Source organism: Propithecus coquereli, unplaced genomic scaffold, assembly GCF_000956105.1.
Source record: "Propithecus coquereli isolate 6110/MARCELLA unplaced genomic scaffold, Pcoq_1.0 Scaffold213, whole genome shotgun sequence".
Taxonomy (NCBI): Eukaryota; Metazoa; Chordata; class Mammalia; order Primates; family Indriidae; genus Propithecus; species Propithecus coquereli.
The window spans coordinates 3063760-3086670 of NW_012146412.1; the positions used below are offsets into that span (position 1 = coordinate 3063760).

The 22911-nt window shown below is 44.5% G+C and overlaps 1 protein-coding gene across 1 annotated transcript in view; it reads right to left on the reverse strand.

The window, feature by feature from the left end:
- Positions 1 to 17972, reverse strand: part of NWD2 (NACHT and WD repeat domain containing 2) — a 188670-nt gene extending 170698 nt beyond the window's left edge. The window contains exon 1 of the mRNA XM_012644481.1: positions 17822 to 17972. Within this exon, the coding sequence (XP_012499935.1) occupies positions 17822 to 17972 (151 nt within the window). The remainder of the gene's footprint in view (positions 1 to 17821) is intronic.
- Positions 17973 to 22911: the final 4939 nt, after the last annotated feature.

A 22911-nucleotide genomic window follows, 5' to 3' on the forward strand; every position in this document is an offset into this window, starting at 1 on the left:
TGTGCAGAAGCTTTTTAATTTGATCAGGTCCCATTTATTTATTTTGGTTGTCGCTGTGATTGCCTTTGGGGTCTTCTTCATAAATTCTTTGCCTAGGCCAGTGTCTATATTTAGTCTCCTGTCTTAAAAAATTATTTAAAGGACTGGATATTACTCTCCTCCTCCTTTTCTCTCTGTCTCTCTTACACACATTCACTAATTCTACTTCCATTTTGAATTATCATAACAACATCTAGCATTAATCTACCTACTATGTGCCAGGAACAATGCTAAATGCTTTCCATACATTGCCTCACTAATCCTCACAGGAAACTTAAAAGTCTAAGACTATTATTAGTCCTATTTCAAAAATGAAGAAATCAAGGCTCAGAGAAGTTAAGGAAGAAGTCATTCTGCTACAAAGTGGTGGAGCCCAGACACAGAACCTAGAACTTTCTGATTCAGAGCCAAGACCCACACAATCTTCACTACTGTTGACATCTTGAAAGCTTGTGTAATCCATGCTCCCTCAGCTGCCAAGCCAGACTGGGGAAGGGAAACTGCTGGACAGCTCCAGCCATGCAATAAATGTTCCTGGAATGGATGGATGCATGAATAAATGAAAAGTTAACAGCCAGTATAAGACAAATGAATAGAAGCATGAATGAATGAAAATAGACAATGACTCTTGGTCACCACGTGCTATGAAACACATGGCTTATGTGTCCTCCTTGTGGCTCATTACATTTTCCTGCTGCAATCATAAGTTCTAATATATACAGAGTGCCCTGGGATCTCAGCAGCTGAGAAAACTGTACCATGCAGCCCCTGTTGTCCCTAATGAGGGTCACAACACAGCTGCTGCTGGGCTGGAAAATGCCACAGGTGACATTCACCCAGGACTCTGCTGGTAATCCCCATCAATCTCAAAGCTGTTACTGCTGCCCTCACTGAGACAGATGTAGTAGCACTGGTGGTCCTTGCCCCATCAACTTTGTAATGGGCTCTCAAATGGGTTGTTGCCTTAGTTTCCCTTCTCAAGCACTTGTAACAGGTTTTCAAGGAGCTCTGGTCAGAGGATGTGACAGGGAATCCACCTGGAGCTATAATAAGCATCTTATGCCATTTTTGGGTACCCAGAGACAGAGACTGACATCACCCTCTGCCACCCCAGAGAGGATTTCCTGTCTACCCAGGCCACGTATGAATAGATTTTTTTTTCCTTCTCTTGTTATGAGTCTATTCTCAAGGTTTGGGCCACTTTGCCAATCACTACCTCTAAAGATCCAACTTCAAGGTCTTTTATCCATTTTCATTTTAATTTCCAGCGGCCTGAGTATCCCAGGGAGATGCAGGTTAGATTCCACATCTTACTACCCTACAGCAACACTGAATGAACTACTGAATTTCTGGAGGGGGTGGGGAAACCCAGATCAGATTTAACAAACCTACCAGAACGTACATATCCCAGCGAATGTTGTTGTACCCCCTTTTCCAACAATATTGGTTAATCATCAGGGAAATGCAAATCAAAACTACACTGAGCTATCATCTCACAACTGCCAGGATGGCTGTCATCAAAATGACAAAAGATAAGTGTGGAGAGGGTGTAGAAACTGTGTACATTATTGGTGGGAATGTAAATTGGTACAGCCACTATGGAATCTTCTTCGAATCACTTTTAAAAATGAGTTGAATCAATGAATGAAAATATTCCTTAAAGGAATAAATAGTGAAAATCCATATCCTTGTGGACAAAGTTGGCTTCTGGAGCTAAGACGAATAACTATGGTGAGATAACATGCTGGCCCCACATGATCTGGTCTTGGCCTCCACATGTTCCTTAATCCCATTTCCTACCATGGTTGATGTTGAGCAGACATACTTACTGGATGTTTATAGATGGCTTCTGTCCTGGTTGGCTGGTGTCCGCCATATAGGAGTATTAAACTTTTTGGAAACCACCCTTCTCTCCACCTACCTACCACTATACTGATCTTGCTGTTCCTTTAACACTCAAGGCATGCTCTGCCACAGGGTCTTTGCACTTACTGTTTCCTTTGGTAGAAACGTTTGTTCTCCATCTATCTGCTTGGCTCCTTCCTTCACTGTTAAACGTCTCTGTTTAAATAGTATCTCATCAGACAAACCTTCTATGACCATCCATTAACTGGGAGAAAGTAACTGCTCATTACTCTTTCTCCTTACCTTGCTTTGTTTTCCTTTACCATATTTATCACTACTTCCACAAACTTTATAAACATTACATTTTAATTGATTTTATTTATTCATACATTTACATTGTAGTCCCTCCATCAGAATGCGAGCACCATGAGAGTAGAAGCTATGTATGCTTATATAATAACATAGTTATTTAAACACAGTTTAAATGAACACAGTTATTTAATATAGTTAAATACTTTATCTTCAGGGCTCAGAACCATTTCTTGCATGTGGAAAGCCCTCAGTAAATACCTGCTCACATGTAAGTGAATAGTTAAGTAATGAGTGATCCGTGTGAATTTCTGACGACGTGGGGTCTGACTGTAAAGTAGGAAGGCAGGCCTACTTTTGAGGCTTACGACTTACTTCTGATGGTAATTCTTCAAAAGCAATTTTTGAAATGTTTATAATAAATATGGCCTTTTAAGATGTCAACCTTGACAGACAGTTGGAAATAAACATTCTGGCTCACTACAAACAAACAGAATATAAATGTTTCCTCACTGTATCATCATGTCACACGTCCTTCCCTCTCCTATTGAGTGGGCAACAAGGATACCACGAGCAGATGAGCATCTTTCTAATGAGTGCCAACTGGTTGAGCCAGGCTTGACATCTCTTCTTCACTAGCTGAGTCCTCAGCAGTGCTTCGATTAGGAGATAACGAAGCTACTAATTATAATGGTGAGTTACTCTAGTTAATGTTTAATGAGAGCTCACTGGGCCAAGCATGTGTTAAGCATTCCACAAGCTTTATAACATTTAAGCCTCATGAGAATCCTAGGATATTTAGAGATAAGGAAATCAAAGATTAGAGAGATGAAGTTGCTTAAGGTTACCGAGTCAGAAAAGGGCACACAGCAAGGTCTCAAACCCACGTCCCCAACTCCAGAGTCCGAACTTTTAACCTCTGTTATTCACTAGTCTTTGTATGTATCATGTGTTGTGTGTGCACACACAATGGATTCCATTACACAATTCAGGACAGAAGTCTAATCCCCCCTATTGAGGAGTTCATACTCAATTGCCCTACCCCCCCAAACTCTCCAGTTTGAATACGGAACCAGGTGGAAAGGTGCTCCTAAATCCTGGAGCTATTTCCCACTTACTTTGTTGTACTCCTTGTTACACTCTCCATGTTCAAATAATAAATAGTTTACATTTATGTAATATACTGCAGTTTCAAAACACTGAAGTTTTCCCTCCATTATTATGATAAACTTCTGAGGCAGGGAGGACAGGTGATATTATTACTGTTTTTTGACAGTATTACTATTTTTCAGACAATGGAGTAGACACACACACAAAGTTAAGAAAAACGAGCTAGACCCCAGACGTCCTCTCCATAAAAAGAAAACAAAATGGCTCTGCCTGGGAGTTTCAGAGAAATGAAATCACATAATACTGAAGTTGGAAGAGGCCCCAGAGACCCTGTTTTTCAACCACCACATTCTACAGATGAGAAAAATGAGTCCCAAAGAGAATGCCCAGAGCCACTGTCCAAATCAGAATCAGAAGCCAAGAACTTCTGTCCCTTTCATGCGTCCTTACCACCTCATTGATATCTCAAGGGCAGGAACGCTGCACTACATGCGCACATGGTGCCATCAGAAAAAAAGAACCTTCTCTAGGGAAAATGCTTGAATCTCTCCAACTTCTAAATAGCTGTTACACAAGCCTGATGGAATGTGATTTAAATGAAACACAAAATGAAACTTTTTCCATAAAAATAATGTTACAGAGGGTGGCAAGGTTCCTAACTGGTCCCCAAAGTCATAATAATGCAGCCAGACCATAACACTAGCCGTATTTGATTTCTCATTGTTTCTGTGAGAAATGCATGGGAATTTAACACTTCACTGCTATTGTCCAGTTTCACGGAGGAAATCTCATCTCACCTCGTCCCTTAGTCCCCCTTCCCTGGAGAGTAGGAAGACATCCCTGTCCTCTCACCCAGCCCTCCCTTCGGGGGCTGCAGCAGAATCTGGGGAGCCATATCCATGGAATGCGGCTGGGTGGGAGCTCTAGCCCTGCTGTGGGGGCTCCAGGGCTGGGTCTCTACAGCCACGTCTGTGGGGACCCAGCTGTCCTCTGGGTGAGACCCGCCCGCATGAGGAAAGGACCAGGGAGCCACACAGACAGATGGTTAGATCACCAGTGGTGGCACTGAGAGACCTCAGGGACATGAGGGGGATGAGATCTGTGATGGGCACTCGGCCCTGGTGTACTAAGGTAAGTCAGGTCAGGAGGAAGAACCCCCCCACCCCCAAAATGCCATTACCTCCTCTTCACTTTCTCTTATGGCTTTTAAACTGCATCAAGTATTTCTTGACCACCAATGTTGTTTGAGTATTAAATGTCAGTTAATTATACTGTGGCGTAATTCCTTAATATTGGCTTATGAGGCAGTTTAAGTCTCACATGCTTGGGAGAGTTTTAAGCAAAGAGTAATGGTTTGCTTTTTTATAGGGTTCACTGTCTGTATACTGCATCAGAGTTTAATCCTCAGAACTCCGTAAGATATACAATATAGGGTTGTTATTGACAGGGGGAAAGACTAAGACTCAAGGTTCTAGAACCTCCCCGAGGTTACACAGCCGATAGACCCTGGGGGGCAGTACTCAATCTGGAATTCTGGTGTTGGGACTCAACGATGCTCTGGTATTCAACGAAACTCATGCCCCTGCAATCTGCACCGCCGTCCCCTTCACACGTGCAGGTGCTGGGGAGGAAATTCACACACACATTGGAGGTCAGCAGAGTTTTAAAAGGGAACCCCCTGTGCTTACCCACCCACCGAGCAGCCTCCAGGCCATAGGTCTGCTTTGATCCTACTGGTGATATCAGCAAAAATGAAATCCTTTTTTTCCCTTTGACACAATTGAGATAGACTAATTTTCCAAAAGGAAAAAGATAGAGAAAAACAAAAACAAAGGATTATACAATAAGCACAAAGGCCAAGGAATGAGTTTCAAATACTTAAAAAATCTCAGTAAAAGAATCCAAGCATTTAGCTCAGCCCTAAATTTCCTTTTCTTTAGATAAGCATATTAGCTACACACATCACCTTCCTACACCTGCTGACACTCAGCACTGTCTCCCTGCCCCCAGAGGAGCTGGACTACCTCAATTTCTAGCTCTTCTCAAGTAGCACCAACCTCTAAACTTAAACATGAAAATGATTTCTGTTTCAAAACTCCCAGATGCCTGGGACTTCTCCCTCCTTGCATTCTACTCCTAGATTCGAGAGGCAGAATCAATGAACAAATGAATGATTAACCCTTTCCAGATTCAAGTCATCGCTCACCTATCGCCAGCCCATGCGCTGACATACTCAAGAGACCCATCTCCCCACTGTCCTCCTGCACCCCAGACATCCACCCCTCTAACGAACATTCATGCTCTTTTCTCACTGTAACATGGGGGTGCAGTAACCACTGCAGGCACACAATAAAAATGATCAAGTTACATAGGAGTTCGTTGGGTCACTCTACAATAGCGACCGCCTGGAACTAAATTGTTTTTCAATCATTCATGAGATGTGTACTGAATGCCTTCCTAGACACATGGGGCTGCTTAGTTTTATCAAGCATGGCCTTTCCCACGCAAACGTGGGTGCCGCATGCTATTTGGAACGTTTGTGGCAAGCAACTGAGCATTAGAGTCTAAGAGATTAACAGAACTGGCAAAATGAGACATGAGCCTTTACGCAGATTTAAAGCAGCATTAAAGGCATATTTTATGTTGAAAGAAATTACGATTTTTAGTATAAGAGTTTAGCATATCTTACAACAAATGGTGAAGTGCTAACTTTTTATTCTCTTTCAATGACATTTTATTGAATTCTGCTTGCTACCTATGGTTTCAAGAGTTATGTGTTTTTGCCAGTTTTTTTTTTTGAAAATTAGTTTATGCTCTATTATTTAGAGATGTAACTTACTAACTTAATACCTTATAGTTTGGGCTGAATTCATATTTCTGTGTTAAACCAAAATTTTAAAAATGCGTTTTTACCCAGTGCCGTCTAGCTGAAAGTGTACATGATTGAACAGGTGGCGCCACTTGAGAAGAACGACCCATTTTGCGCCATGATTTTTTAAAAAAGTTATTCAAGTAATTCTCATTCCCTTGTAACTCTTTTAGCTCTTTATTTTCTGGGGTTTTTAACAAATTCTGACCTATAGTTTTTTGAGTCTTTGGCACCTTTCAGGCAGTTTTAGGTGCTTACGTATAGTATTTCATTTCTTTCTTACCACAACCCAATCTTCCCAATTTTCAGAAGAGAAATGTAGCTTGAAGAGATTAAATATCTTACCCAAGTTTATAACAAATCTTGGGATTCAAATCTGGATCTAACCTCCAAATTCTTTATTCTTAGCCAGTACATACTACGATGCACTTACTTTGCTAATTTCATTTATCTATTGCTGCACACACAAATCAGCGGCTGAAGACAACATTCATTTTCCCCCTGACTCTTCAATCCACGCAGAGCTCGGTGGGAAGGCTAGTCTCTGCGCCATGTGGCATCAGTCAGCTGGGACGCTCCGCTTGGGCTAGAGCTCCACATCCAGGATAGCTCATCCTCCTGGCTGGCAAAGTGGCTGGCTGTTGACCCCTCTCCCCTCAGGGGTCTCTCCACGAGGCAGCTGGGTTCTAAGAAGAAGGGTTTCAAAAGACAGAAAGTGGAAAGGGCCAATTTTTAAAAGCCTAGCCCAGCAACTGGAGCAGCACCACATCTGTATTCCATTGGCTAAATCAGCCACAGAGCCCACCCTCTCAAGGGGAGGAGTGCCAAAAAAATCCGAGGGCCACGTTGCAAGACCCTAACACCTTATAACATTTCCAGTTTAGTTGTGATTTTATTAAACTGTGAAATTCCCTAATTTGTGAATGTTCTTATCCCCCATGAGTTCGTGGATAATTCCTCCAAGTGGTAGCTTCTTAGAGGACAGAAGGTCTGCATCTTTCTTCATTTTTTCCTACATATTCTTATTGTTATTGCAATTGCTTCTGTATACAGATTTAGACTTCTGAATAAAGAACCTGGGCTTAAAAGGGAATTTTTTATTTTCATATCGTCTTCTCGGTGTTCTTAGCAGATTTTCTTTCTTTTTTGTTAGCATTTAATATTTTTGGTTAACTTTCTCCCCTTATCACATAGCGACCTCAGTATGGCTGAATTCCATTTTAATTAGAGTTTTCTGGAATATCGTTAACTGAGTGTGATCTTTAAACTGCTCTCTGCTTAGCAATGAACCAGGATGTAGGTTCCACCTCACACAAGCAGATTTTCAGTCTATTTAATAGTTTCAACAACAGTTTCTCCCTTTAGAAAGCTGTGATTCTACCAGTTCTGTCATCTGGGCAAGAACATTTCTCGCCAGTTATTTCTTGGGCAGAATTTTCCTGTTTCTCTCTGGCTTGTCTCCTCTGCTTTGGCCCAGTGGAACAAAGCAAAGCCGTCTCCCTCTCTGCAGCTTACACTGTCCCATCCCTCTTCCCAGCGTCTGCAGCCACACACGTGCTGCGTAAGGAAGGGTGCAGACCGAGCCTCATTCCTGGGCCGCCGCTACCATCGCTCGCTGCTCTTCCCCCCTGCACCTGAACGTGGCCCCACATCTCTGTAAAGTGTTCCAGGCAGCCGCTGCTGATTCGGAAATGAGACTCACCGGACTCCCTGGATAAAGGCTATTCCTTCTCTCTGAACATCTCTTCTTCAGCTAGAACAATTACGTCTTTCGCATCTGTCAAACACTGTTCTAAATTCCTATTCCTTCTGAATAATGCTTCCTGCTCCTCAGCCCCTGCATCCATCCTCTGACTTGCCCGAGCCACATCTTGTGCCACCTATCGTGGTGGTGGCTGTTCCCACTCCCTGGGCCCAACAGCAACTTCAGCCAGGAAATGTTTAGTACTATTTTTAATACCAAACCTCTGCGACTCAGGGTCATACAACTCAGGCTGCAGTTCTGGCCTTGGGTTCTAGTCCCGACAGAAGACTTGCACATCGTCCCAGGGCCTCAGTTCTCTTTTGACTAGGGACTGGAGCCTACTGCATTTGGCAGACTCTTTCTGCTACCCTGTGCCCCTCCACACGTCCCCACCTCAGAATGGGGGTCGTGTGCCCAAGACCTTCAAGCTCTGCACCTGTTCAAACTCCCCCAATTATAATCTAAGTAAACCCTAGAGCTACTCCTCTGACTCTCGAAGAAATTAAAATTTCAGCATATGCTTTGCTCACTTGCTGAGGAAACCTTTAGACGTTATCAGGCTCTCTGGTATCAAATGCTTTCTCTTCAAACACTGTGCCCTTTCTTGGATCTGGACCAGCTCCCCACTGGCCACGCCTCTACAGTAGGCAGATTGTTTTTTAGATCTGAAGTCTCTCCCTTTTGGCTAAATTTGAATAGCTCATGCTTAACTGGGCTACCAGATACAACAACTTGATTCCAGTTATTCCAATTGGCCTTTGCATGCAAATATCCCCTTCACGACTGCAGTGTTTTTATTTTTTGATAGTTGTGTTTGTCCTGTTTCCTAGATGAATGAGTCTAAAGAACAAAAACAGCAGCATGTGTCTGTTACTTCCTTTGTAACTCTCCACACCAGCCATTTAGGAGTTTGCTCATACACAATGGACATCTATTAATAATAAATATTGCAGCTGATGCTAAGAACAAAATCTGAAGGAAATACATTCAGTGGCAAGAAGCTCTTTGAATGACACTGTATGTAACAGATCAGATTAAGCATTATGAAGGATACCCTTTCAATTTTGTGGTTTCATTTCCGAGTTTAATTCTGTAATCACTCTAGGAATAAGACACCTGACATCTGTGCTTTGCTCTCTGCTTGAGTGTGCCCATGGTACAGTCTTTGAGATATTTTGGAATGAAAATGAGATTTCAAGGAAGTATTTCATTAGAAGGGGGTTTGATTCCCTTTGAATTGCATCCAAGCTTCAGTTTTTCATCTTTTCATTAACTTTCTATCACATAGCTCTTTTTTCTAATTATACATTAGCTGACACGCTTTAATTTACAGAATGAGTCCTATTTGGTTTCAACAAAAATTGCAATGGAAGCTAACGCTTTGAAGAAGTGGCACAAGCATGTCTTTAAGTTAGTATCACTACATTTCCTTCCAGATTGATTATGCACGATAACTCAGCACCAACATACGCTTTTGAGGCACTGTTACAGGTTTTATATTCATTTAAATCATATGACCATTAAAAGCAAAAATTAGAATTTTTTTGAGTTAAAAAGAACTGTAAACTGCCTGGCTTATTACAGTTGCTCTATGTTTGTAAACAGACAACCTTTAATGTCCGAATACTTGTGTTATAGATCTGCAGTTGCCTTAGATTTGAATCCATGCAATGTTTAGAGTACAAAGCTAGTTACTTGTCGATAATTTCTTGCTGTATGAGTGAAATACATATTGTCATGTCAGTTATTATCAGGAATTTCTCAAATTCTCAAAGAGCCTTTGTCTTTATCAAACCCAATTACCTTCTATTACTCTGTAGGAATGTCATCATTTGCCATTTTAAAAGGTGCTTATGGGTTTTTACGTTATTTTTCAGTTATCTATTGCTGCACATCAATCCACCTAAAAATTAGTGGTTTAAAACTTGTTTGGGGAGATGAAGTGACTCTTCCCCAGGACCATTCTGAGCCCTTACCTTATGAAAGTATTCTGATACTGATATTTGCGTACAGTTCCTGCTCTTATTTTTCATAGCTTATAGCTCATTGTCTTCTCTTCTTCATATTAGATATGTGGCCACGATGCAAGATGCTCCCCTCTGGATTCTATTTACTCCTCACTTACCCTTCCCAGGCCTGGAGAGCCTGGGGATAATAAACTAGGCAAGCTCAGCCCACCTGCTCAATCCTTCCCCTGGGAACTGACCTGTTCCAGGGAGCATGGGTTTGCTCTCTCCTCCAGGCTCGTGTTTCTGGGGCAGGCCACATGATGGAGGGTTTCTGGGGTCCTACCTTTGCCAGTGAGTGGCTGGAATAATGTCTAATTCTGCTGTTTAGTATTAGGAACCATAAAAGCATTCTCCATTATTTCCTTTATCAGGAAAAAAATGGTGATATTTTTGATCTCCTAGCTGTAAACTCTTGGTCTTTTTTCAACAACTAATTTCCAGTTAGTTCAGAACTTCGGAGGGGAAGAAGGGTGCTATTTACCGAATCATTCTCAATCCTCCACAACACAGTAATAATAACAACTAATTATTAACACTTGTTGAACACCTGCTAGATGCAAGGCCATTGGATTATGCACTTTCTGTGTGTTATCCCATTTAATTTAATTATGACAAAGGAAGGTCAAAGAAACTACACACCATAACTGGGAGGTTATGGTGGTTTTCAAAGTCAGCCACCATTCATTCCTCCCTTCCCTGTATGCACATACCTCTCCTCACATTAAGAAATGGAGTCTATTCCTCTGCACCTTGAATCTGGGCTAGCCTAATGAGTTGCATCAGTGACAGAATGTAGGGAAAGTGACATTCTGGGACTTCCACGCTCAGGCCTTCCATGCTCTGGCAGCTTTCATTTCCTTTCTCTGAGAAACCCAACCCCCTATCTATAATGAATATCGGGCTAGACTCCTGAAAGAGTCCAGAAAAGCTGGAGAGAGGAAAACAGAGGGGGAGGGCGAAAGAGGGAGGGAGGGGAGAGAGAAAGAAAGAGAAAGAGAACTCGCTCACAGAGGAGCTCTGAGGTGCTGACATAAGAATCAAGCCCTCTTGGACCTTCCAGCCCAGCAGCACAGCCAAGCCTCGGCTTATCCGAAAGCAGCTGAGTGACTGACTCCATTCAACACCTTGTGGAGCAGAAGAACCACCCAGCCAAGCCTTGCCCAAAATACCAAGGACAGAACTGTGAGAATGATAAATTATTGCTGTTTTAAGCCACTAAAGTTTTGGGGTGGGTTGCCACACAGGAATAGACAACTGAAACAGAAATAAAATACAAACTTACAGAAGCCTTTTCAAATGGCAAATGGTATCATGCTATGGTGTAACAAGAATTTTAAAAGGTCTGTAACTGATATTTTAAACCACCAAGTCACGATCTGTTTGTATATAGCTAGCGTACCTTTACAGTCCAAGTCATGCCCTCTTTCAAATATCATTCTAAATGAGCCACCTTCAGGGGGCAAATGATAATATCACCTCAAGACATCAGCTCCACTCCTATTCAAAAGGATGAAAGCTCTTTGCTAATAATAAAGCTATTTCTTTCTATTCCCTGTTGAGAGCTCATCATTGCTCTGCCTCATATTTGGTTATCATGCAGAATAGTTTCCAAACCCTGGCTCCCTTCATTTGTCTGGGAAGCCCTCCCAACACTCACTGCGAACCCCCTCCCAGGTGGTTTACATAACCCTCCTTGGTGCCCCTTTGATGCTTTGCTTATAACATTAGCACAGTACTCATCACCTGTATTTATGTAAACTCCATTAAGAGCAGAGACCTGGTTTCTTTTGTTACTTCAGTATTCTAAGCACCAGAAAGCACTCCTTAAGAGTAGGTGCTTCATGAATAATTACTAGTTGAGTGAGTGAATGTGCCTGCTTCCCTCTGGGCTGGAAACTATTTCTTGGTGTTGAGTATCCATTACCCCTTCCTTCTATTCTTTTGCTTTTAGTGAAGGGGCTGGAAGCCTGGAAGTTCCTAGATCTGCTTGTTGACAGGGTGCAAATGCAATTCTAGTTCCGCCAAAGAAATGCACCTGCATGAGATCTGGAAGACAAATAGAACCAAGCAAGTTCCTCTGCCACCAGTTATGGTGGCTGACATGCAGGTTTCAGCAGATGTGCGTTTCTGCAGATGGCAGCCAGCTAGCCAGTACCCAGGGGCAGTGCTTTCTATAGTTTCCTGCCCTCTGGAAACTAAATACCCAATGGTGCCCCTGACTTTCACTCCACCAACCCTTACGATGATTTTTGGAAGTGTCTAATTTCATGAAAGATCTATAGTTTCTGTTTTACTATAGTCATGTGCCACATATAGATGTTCTGGCTAACAAGGGGCCACATATACAACTGTGGTTACATAAAATTATAATACTGTATTTTTATTGTACCTTTTCTATGTTCAGTTATGTTTATATACACAAATACTTACCATGTGTTACAACTGCCTACGGTATTCTGTTCAGTAACATGCTGTATAGGTTTGTAACCTAGGAGCAACAGGCTATGCAATACAGCCCAGGTACGTAGTAGGCTAACCACCTAAGGTTTGCGTAAATACTCCACCATGTTCACACAATGATGAAACTAACAATGCATTTCTCAGAACATAAGCAATACTTGCCTATTCTAAGTTTTACCTGATATTCCTCTATGGACTGCATTCCTTGTGGAACATGCCTATTTATGCTTGTACAAACATATCTGCATTGTCCGGATCATAGTGGAAAAATAATAATGATGATAATAATGGTAAGAACAGCTAATATTTATTTAACATTTACTATATGCCCAGCACTGTTCTAAGTGTTTTGAATCTATTAGCTTAATCTTCTCAATGACCCTGTGAAGCAGGCACTGTTACTGTCCTCCTTTACAAATGAGGAAACTGAGAAGAAAGATGTGAAACAACTTGCTCAAGAAACCATAGAATTAAAATAGTGGACTGAGGATTCGAATTCAGGAAGCCTACCTCCCAGTCTACCTTGTGGCTAATACTTTCTCCTGCCTGAATAATGTCTGCTTAGGGACTTAGAAGATATAATCACTACAATTTTAGAACTCATTTATTATAAATGTCCTATATTCATTTATCATAAAATATCAACTCAGTACATTTTCCTTGAAGACTCTTACTTTTTAAAGATGCTCCTGTGGTATGAAAAGGGCTCTGTATACACACACACACATACACACATTTACATTAATATGTATATATGTGGTTTTTTTGCTGTGTTTTTTCCCATTACTCATAAAGACAATGAAAAAATAGGGAGCTGTGGAAATAATTAGGATAGTAGGAAAGGTAAGAAGAATAACGGTGAAGAATACTGATAGGTTTCATGTGAATTTCTCCATGCAGATCTTTCTGCCTCTTGCCCTGAACACAAGCTAAAACAAACGACCGCTGGTTGTAGCAAATGAATCCGTGTACAAATAAGAAGTGAAAACGTCTCTTAGCTGTGGCTTCCATCAAAACAGAGAACAAGCTTTCCCACCGAGACCCCAAAGGCATGGAGAAGAGTCTGGGAAGATACGAGGTCACGCACACAAAAGAAATCTAAGTGGTAATGATCTGAACATCTGATCTTCAACATGCGGACAAGAGTGCACAACTCACAAAGACGACCAGTGCAGAAATCGGAGTGGGCAGAAAAATGCACAAAGGTAGGGGTTAGAACATCTTCTTCTGCGCACCAGATGTCAGTTTCTATGCAGACGGAGATGCACTGTGTAGCAGCCCTGACAGTGGATGCTGTCGTTACTCCTCAGGGGAGGAGAAGAGTCTTAATCTGATGGCTGTAGATGGAAGCAAAATCTGAGCATGATAACCCAGCCCCTTCTTTCTCTCTTGTAAGTAAAACTGCCATTCTTCTCTGCTCCTCCACATCTTAAGGTTTAAAGGGGCTGACTCTGCTCATGGGCCGGGGAGGATGCTCTGTGTCCCATCCATTGCTGACAGTGACTGGGAGAGCAAGTCTGTGTAATTCTGGGGTATAATATTGGGAAACTCACTTGCCTGCAGTTAGAACCATATTCTCCAATAAAAGTCCTTATCTCTTACCTGCAATTCCAGAATCCCCAAGGCTTTGAAAATAAACGTTTTCCCCCAATCCATCTGGCAGCAAAACCTGAGTGACCTAAGTCACTAACAGCCAAACCTGACCTTAACTGACATGAAGCTACCTATAATCTTTACCACTCCACTTGGAGCTCCGCTGCCTGAAACAATAACCAGTAGCCACATGTGTCTATTTAAACTTAAACTCACTGAAATTAAATAAAATTCAAAACTCAGCTTCTTAGTCATGCTAGCCACATCTCAAGTGCTCCATAGCCATATGTGCCTAGTGCTACCATATCAGATGAAGACATTTCCAGCATTATAGAAAGTTCTGTACAACGACGTAGAGTGAAGTCACGTTTACTTACAGACATATTCATATTTGATATGAAGTATTTACTTAGGCCCCATATATTAAACAGTATATAGATATTTTTCCCCAAAATCTAAAAAAAAAAAAAAAAAAAAATCCAAAATCACGTCTGGCCCAGACGATCATAGATAAGGGATTGAGGGATTACGGACCCATGCCAGTTCTTAATCAGTAGTAATGTGGATATTTTGGTCTTCGTTTTTTTGCTAAGACTTTAACTTATTCAACTGATAAAGAATCAAGACAAGAAAGAGGAGGGCCCTTAAACCCTAATGAGGGAGAGAGCCATGCAGCTTCCTCTTCTCTCCATACGCACAGGCTATTCAGGCTAATCACAGTGGAGGGTATTACATGTGTTTCAAAATCATTTTTCCAAGGAGGTATAAGTGCAGTTCTGGCAGAAAGACAGTGGCTAAATGACTAAAAAACTTCCAAGGACTGATAAAGATGCCACAGATGGGATTTCTATGTTGGGTGGGAGGTGGGACTAGATGAAGTCCAAGGCCCATCCATTTAAGAAAATCTGGGATGACGCTATTGCCTCCCCTACAGGGGTCCTTCTCCAGCGTCTTTCACATGGTAGGGATTGGTCAGATGCAGATATACTTTTGGGCAGCAACATGTCCATTAGCATCCAGCACTTCCTGAAATTTCCTTGAATGTCCAGGGCTACCTCTTGGTGGGGGCAAAGTGGGTCAGGGCAGCCATGTGCCCTTTCAGCTATTCATACTCTTGAAGCCTGACAGTGAGAAGATGCTGGGAAGCACCTATCTGCCACACCCGGCTTATTCTCTTGTCCATGTGGGTGTAAGATATTTCACAGAGATATTCCACAGGAGCCTAGGCTGGCCAAAGAGTATCAAGAGATGTGTTTTGAGGACTGTATGGACTCCACTCTGTTTCACTCTGCTATATGAATTCAGGCGAGCAGCTTAACTTGATACAGCCTCAGTTTTCTCATCTGTAAAATAGGCAGAACACCTCCAGGTCCACCACCCTCAGGGGGCTATAATGAGGATGGAAATGAAAATCAAAATATTGAATAAGCTAATATATGGGAAAGTAATTTTTCCATCCTAAATGCATGTATTATCTTCATTACTGACGGGAAAATTCCATACAAGCCTTGTAAAGCAATGCCTATTAAGACTATAATCTAAGCAAGAGCCTTGCTGGATTCTCAAAGTATTTCTGTGAGTTCAATACAAAACAGCTTTTATTTAGAACATAAATTGGATTTGTGCTTGTAAAGGAAAGCATGAGATAATGTTCTTTGTCTTAATTTGACAGCAGACAGACTCTTCAGCACTGGCCAAGAATCTAATACTGGATCGTACCAAAACACAACCATTTGCTTTTTAAATTGCATCCATAAAGATACTACGGTCAAGTGCTGCCTCTGACAGAGCATTTTCCAAGATTCGAAGGTTCATGTTCAGATCATTAAAAACGCTCATCTCTGTCTTTTTTATTCACTATACCACCGGCTCTCCAATTTGGATAAAATCTGAGGACCTGCTCCTATTGAAACTTCCCAGGTAAGCTTCACATTTCTGGGTTTTTTTTAAAAGATTAGCGTGGAAGCTGTCCAGCTCAAACAGTGGCGCAAGAGGCATGACTGCCTCCTTTCTCCTGTTTGCTTTCCTAGAATTAATATACGCTAAAGCTCTTATTTCAAGAAACTAGGGATTTTGAAGAATCACATGGACAGGCTTAAGAAAAATGACATTAATCTTGTATATTAATTCAATATTAAGATGACTCAGTATAAACTCATTATTTTTATCCTAGAAATTGCAATTTTAAAGTGAGAAAAAAACCAACTATTCATATTAACAGAATTTTCATTGTATTTTAGAAGCAGCTTTTTAAAGGAAAAGAGTAATTGAACTGACTTCACATCACCAGATTTAGACACTTTTCATAAGACATTTTTATAAGCTCAGGAGAATTAAAAATTTCAGAACTAAACATTTTCTAACAAATTTCTCTCCAACACTTTAAAAATGCTTTAGCGATATTTTAAAAAGCAACACAAAACTTAACTTGCAGATTTCCTCAAATCCTTAATAGGCTGCATATTTCCATGTTTGTTTTTTTTAATCTAAATTTAGGTAAAAATCCTGGTACACATCTGAGATAGAATGAGTTTCTCAGAGTGTAGTATATCTTCCTAAAAGGCTCCTTAATTAAGTTCCGTGAAAGCGAGCTGCAAACAGGAAAAAGGACGATCGTGCTCTCCCCGGAAAGGTGTGTAGTCCTAATACTAATTAGTGCGTGGTACCTATTTCTTTCTCCAATTCCCTTGTCATAATGTGAGCTTTACCTAAAACTTCTGTTAGTGCCATGTTTTGGGGGGTAAACGATAATTTTCTAGAAAGTAACTTTTAGTGGTCCTTTCTGAATGCGTTCCACAAGCAACCAGAGCTTGGGTTTTCAAATGAGGATTCCATCCAATGATTGTTTCAATGTAAACTTACTTTTTTTCTTTCACTCTGTAAAAATAAGACCCAAGGCTTGTTAGAGTGCAGGGAAAATTAATTCTCCAATCTCTCACATCTATTTCAGTCTCCTATAAACTCATCCTATGGCCGAACATTTTTTTTCCTAGAAAAGAGGAATCCCTGCAGTTTTATCCAACCCCAGATAAATACATTCTTCCTTTTCCCCACTCCCTGGCAATGAAATCTAACCTTCAGGACGGAGAGCGGAAGGCAGAGATGAGCAGGATTTGACCACCCAGCGCTCAGCCGCCGGGACGGGGAACGCGATGTGTCAACAAGTTTCCCCAGCGCCTAGCAGGTGCCTGGCCTCGAGCGGGAACAGGACTGGCTAGGCCGGGTTCTAGACCCCGAGACAACACGCCTGCGGACCTCACTGAGGGTCCGAACCCATCCTGGGCGCTCCACCGCGAAGCCTGTCCCGGGACCCACCGTGCGTGCCCTCGATCTCCGCGGGCCTTCGGTTCACGAGGGTCTGTTCGACCCCGGGGAAAGGGTCGCACCCGCCAGAGGCGAGTCTCGGGAACACTGCTCACCTCACCTGGGCCGGAGCAAGTGGCAAAGGAGGGAGCCCCGTTCAGGAAGCCGCCGCGGAGCTGAGAGCGGAAGGACCCACGGTCTGCGTCTGCGATAACCTCGCAGAAGAAACCGCTAAAAGAAAGGGGGGGGGGCGGCAGAATGGAGCTTCCTGAAGCTCCCGCTAATGCTGTGGATGTTTCTTAGCTTGACCGGGCAGTGACCGCGGAGGGTGGGGGTAAGAACGGGTGTCCCAGGTGAAGTCAGCAGGCACGGCGGACGAGCGAGGGGAGAATAAAAGTGATTCAACTTAAATTCCCACGCGCTCAGGGCTGCCACAGCTTTAGCCGCAGAAAGGGAGCGCGGGGCGCACCAGGCACACTCGCCGCTTCCCGCAGCGAGGACAGACGGAAGGACGGACCGGCAAGCCCGAGGGGACCTTACCTTCGGGGTTGGCGCTGATGAAGACGCGGACGCTGCGGCCGGCGGGCACGAGGTGAGAAGGCAGGGCCGTGAGGTTCCCAGAGAAAGCCGCCCGCCGCAGCGCAGAGTCCCGGGGACAGGGCGGCTTGGTGCCCGCGCCGGCCGGCCACATTGCCCTTTGGGAGAAGCAGCCGCCGCCGCCGCCTCCTCCTGCTCCTTGGGTCCCTGCCCGCGGCTCCGCGGAACGGCTAGGTCGGTCTCCGCAGGCGGCGCGGCTCAGAGCCGCTCCGAGCCCGAAGCGCCGCCGGCGAGCTCCGTGGCGCACACCGCCCGCCGGCAGGGAGCGGCCATACGGACCCCTGTCGCCACCTCCTCCTGGCCCTCCGGGCGTCCGGCTTCGCTGGCTGCCGGGGCTCGGCGCGGCAGCCGGCTGGAGCGGGAGGTCGGCGTGGCGGCGGCTACGCGCGCGGCGCCCTTTTGCGCCGGGAAGCGCCCGCGGCCATCTCCCCGCCCGCGCCCGCCGTGGGAGGAGGGGCCGCCAGGCGGCGGGGACCGTGCGGGCGGCGAGGACAGCCGAAACTTTATCTACAAGAAGATGTCCCGACTTTATTGGAGCCCGACTCCCGCGGGCTCAGAAACAGCCCTCGGCTTCAAGGGCGGCTGGGGCTTGGGAGCGGGGGCCTCCGCTGCCCAGGGGCCTCTCGGGCTCCTCCGAGGACGAGCTGCAGTGCTCGTGGCTGCCTCCGTGAATGAGGACAAGAAATCAGCTCGAGATTCCTACTACTCCCCCTCCAACTCTCCTAAAGGTCACACAAGCCCTGAGCATTCTCGCGAATCCACGCGCGCGGGCGTCTGCGCGCCTCTGCCCTGGCGCAGGGAAGCCAGCCTCAAAGTTCGACGCACGCACCGGAGACCGCCCCGAGGCCCGAAGCGTCAAGTCTCCGGACTCTCTCAGCCGTCCTCGAGGCAGGGTCACCGCCTCCCTGGCTGTCGCGCAGGTGGCCGCGTCCTGCCGCTCCGCTAGCTCCCCACGCGCGCCCGGGCGGGGGTTTTTATAGCCAGGCTGCGCCGCTCACGTGCTCCTCGCCGCGTGGTCGCGGAGCCTCTCCGGGAGCGGATCTCCGCGGGGAGCTCTTCCGAGGCCTCTAAGCCTCCCGGGGGGTGGGGGGTGGGTCTTCCTGCTCCCCCCAGGCTCATGCTGGGCTGTTCTGCCCGCCTGGCGGCTCCGGGTCGGTCCTCCGCGAGAATGCCGGGCCGGCGGCCGGCGCGTGCCAGGCCGGGCGGGCGGGTGTGGGCTCCCGGGAGCGCCCCCCGGCGCAACGTCCCGCAAAGTGCAGGGGGCGCGGATTGGGGTGGGGTGCGAGAAATCAACAGAGTTGGCCGTGGGCTGCGGCTTTTCGTTTTCATTTCAGCCGCTTTTCCAAGTCAGTGCGACGTGGGGGTAGGTTTCACTGACGCTGACGCGGGCAGTGAGAGCGGACGCGGGACTGCGCCGGTTGGGGTCGGGGCGCCAGGTGGACGGCGTGCGGCTCTGGTCTGCGTCCAGGTGACGTGAGATGTAGGGGGAAGCAGACGTAAAATTGCCATCTGCCACACTCCACTGCAGCCATCGAAATATCGGAAATACTGCATAAACCAGGACAAGAAAAAAGACCCTGTCGAATAAAAAGTGCGATTGTGTTGGGGTGGGGGTCAGGGAGTGTTTGGATTCTTAGCTGGAGTTTGGTGTCCAAATCCCTCATTCTGGCTTTTGGGCAGGCACACCTCACCTATGTTTTAGGGAAAAAGAACAGTTTTTCCAAATCTTTGCGATTGGGGGGAGGGCGGGTGCACTCAAGGTGAGGCAGCTCAGCTGCGAGTCTTACCTCTTACCTGGGGCCTGCTCCTCTGGGCAGCTCTGCCCTGCTTTGGGCCTGCACTTCCTCTGGGGCCTGCTGGTGGCAGTGAAGTCCCATGCACTGCTGTTTATTTTGTTACCCCACCCCAACACACATGTTCTGGGGTAACCTCTTTGGAAGAACTGGGTCTCTGGGTTTGTAAGGCTGCCTCTCCGCTCCAGAGAGCCAGGCAGACAGCAGTTCTTTGTGATAATTTGATGCAGCCCATGAGGAAGCCCTGGACATGCCCAGCTATTTGTTCAATTGATTCCATTTAGCAAATTACCACCTTTCTCGTCCAGACTGATTCTCAGGTGGGAGTGTTCACCAGCAGGAGGGGGGTCTCTGAAAGATCTTCTGATGTCCCAAAGGTATGGACTTTGAGCTCTGGAACAGGCCATGAAAATACAGAGTCTATTACAGTGTTATTTTTTATGAATATACAATATCTATTACCAGAGGAAGGAGCCAGGATCACTTCATGCTTGATCTCAATATTGTTTATAAAAGATTAAGAAGTTGCCAGATTGTCAAGAACCTGCCTTCCTGCCTTTCTTTCCCTCTACTTGTTTATTTCTCTCTTAAAAATGGGATTAGTGTTTGTGTCTTCTGACCTTTACTTCAGATCTCAAAGTGTTGCATTTTCTTTGGATGACTTTGGGATTTTTGGCAGCCTCTATAACCTAATTAGCTGTTCTAGACAGGCCAAAGTTTAGCATCTGCCAGTGTCACTGCAGACCAAGGCTGCAGAGGAGAAAGAATTTCACGTTGTCTGTGGGGCTGTGTTTAAAGGCTCTCTGCACAACCAGCCTTGCCTCAGGTAGAGCAGGCTGATGTCTTTGGGGTGTTCTATTAATAAGGATACTTGGTTGCTCATTGCCCCCACACACGAGCACGCACGCACGCGCGCGCGCGCGCGCGCGCACACACACACACACACACACACACACACACGCGCAATCTTCCTCCACATTCTTCCACCCTAGCTCTTGCTAGCATCTGATGTCCTAAAACCAGAAATTCATTCCTTAGCATACAAATGGAATAAGGAAGGGGGTCACATGAATTATTATGAATTAATTAGATTTATTCCCCACTCGGAGTAATGACACACACACACACACACAGGAGAGGGAAAGGGTATAATGTGGAAGGCAGATCCCTGTTTAAAACATTTTGTAAACATTTTCTCCTCATCAATAAATACTGGAAGTGTTATTATTACATTTTGCACATGAAAAAAACCAAGGCTCAAAAGAGTGAAATGACTTGCCCAAGGTCACACACATCACTAGTGAATGGTAAAGCCAGGATTCATGCATTGTAGCTCCTGCTGTGCTCTTTGCAACATACACCTCTATTTTCTGATTTTGCCCAGTCTGGCCCTGGCTGACATCTTTAGTAACCTGGACGTGGCTGCTCAGGCCTGTGTTTGCAGGCGTGGAAGGCTGGCTACCACCTTTGCTTTCTAAATAGGAAAGAAGGTCAATGTCCACACGATCACAGGACTAGACTCTTCCAATTTCTAGGCTGTTGACCTGGTGATAAGAACTTCCAAATTCCCTGTTTCCTTCGGGTCCTGCTCTTTCCTCATGAGACCACAGGTAAATCCCTACCATCCCAGAAGTGGGCTGGAGAATTTAAAGCATCTAGAAGGGGGAAGGCAAAGGTACATGAGAAATGGGCCTGGGACCCAGCTCGCGATGCAGAACAGGAACTCCCCTCTGCATCCTTTCCCACACCCCCACTTAGCAGCCTAGAGAGGACCACAAAGAGATTCCCTGTTTTTATAAAATGATGGGCCCAGTCCTTTATAAAACAGGGCTGTGCAAAGGTAAAAATTACTGCCAATTTCATTCTACTTATCAAGCTGGAAGGAGCCTTGTGATCATGGAGTCCCACCTCCCTTGATAAATAGGGGACGCCCTTCTCAAAAATTGTAATTTTATTAAACAGGGGAAGGAAAATTATTCCCTAATAATGTTGCTGTATGAGCTAGATATTTTAATCAGTATTTCATTTAATCCCACTGCATCCAGGCTCTGGGCCCAGCACCTTCTATCCCCAGTCTGATGTACATTCTTGGACATTACTGTTTTGTGATTTATGTGCACTTTGCTTGTTCCGAAGTCCATGGTGCACACATGTATCTCACCTACTTCTCTTCACTGTGATGGCTAGTGCTTTTTCACTCAGCTGCATGCCCAGTTCATCCTGCTCAGCTGCTGGAGGTGGTGATTCAAAACCACACCAGAGCCCCTGCGACTGACTCTGAGCCAGGAGAAGGAAGATCTGCGACCCAATCTGTATTCGATTGCATGCGCACTCACATTTGTGTACATCGAATATCCTGGCCAGGAAACTTCTGGATCACTATTCTATTTAATATGTTTGTCCTATTATGGGTAGAAATGAAATAGAGCCCCTAGTGTTTTGAAGAAGACCAAATTAACACCCATACCACTCTAACTGTCTCAGGAAGTCTAGCCAATGAAGCCAGTGATGTGTTGTTTGTGTTTCCCTAACTTGAAGAGTATCAGACTTAATATTACATTCATGCTCACAGTGACTCTCTGATTTGGGTGATAAATATTTGAATCTGCTTTGCTAATGTGAGAAAAGGATTATACAGAGTCATTTAAACCAGGACTCCACTTTCCAAAGTTCCAGCTCAGGATGTAAGCAAGACCATCAGGAACCCACTTACTTGTTTACAAAATGGAAATTTTCAGTCTGTGAGAATTTGTTAGCATAACAATTTGCCAACAAAGCTTGTTGATTCAGAGGTGTCTGCAGCATGATAGAATTCACAGCAGCTCAGTTTTAAATAAAGTTACACCTTTCTGAAGCGCTATCTGATGTTTTCATGACTCAGAAATTCTAACTTTATATCCACCCCCTTCCAAATCTGTTTAATATATTTTTTGAGCAGTCCCCCTCTTACAACCTTCTAAATACATTGCGATGAAAGCCTTATGCTACCACACAAAGTAAAGATAGTTAAAGTAACTTTTTAGATACAAATTTATAGATTATATTTCAAGAGTAAAGCTTTTATTTTTATTTTATGATTGCCAAGCTTTTTCCCTTTCATGGCAATCTCCAATACAGTACCTTATAGAACGCTCTTCTCTCTTGTTCTGTCCTCTGACATTTGTTTGGAGAATTGTTTTTTACAAAGGACTTCTATACATGTAAATTCATTTTGATTCTAATCCTGTGAGGTAGGTTCTG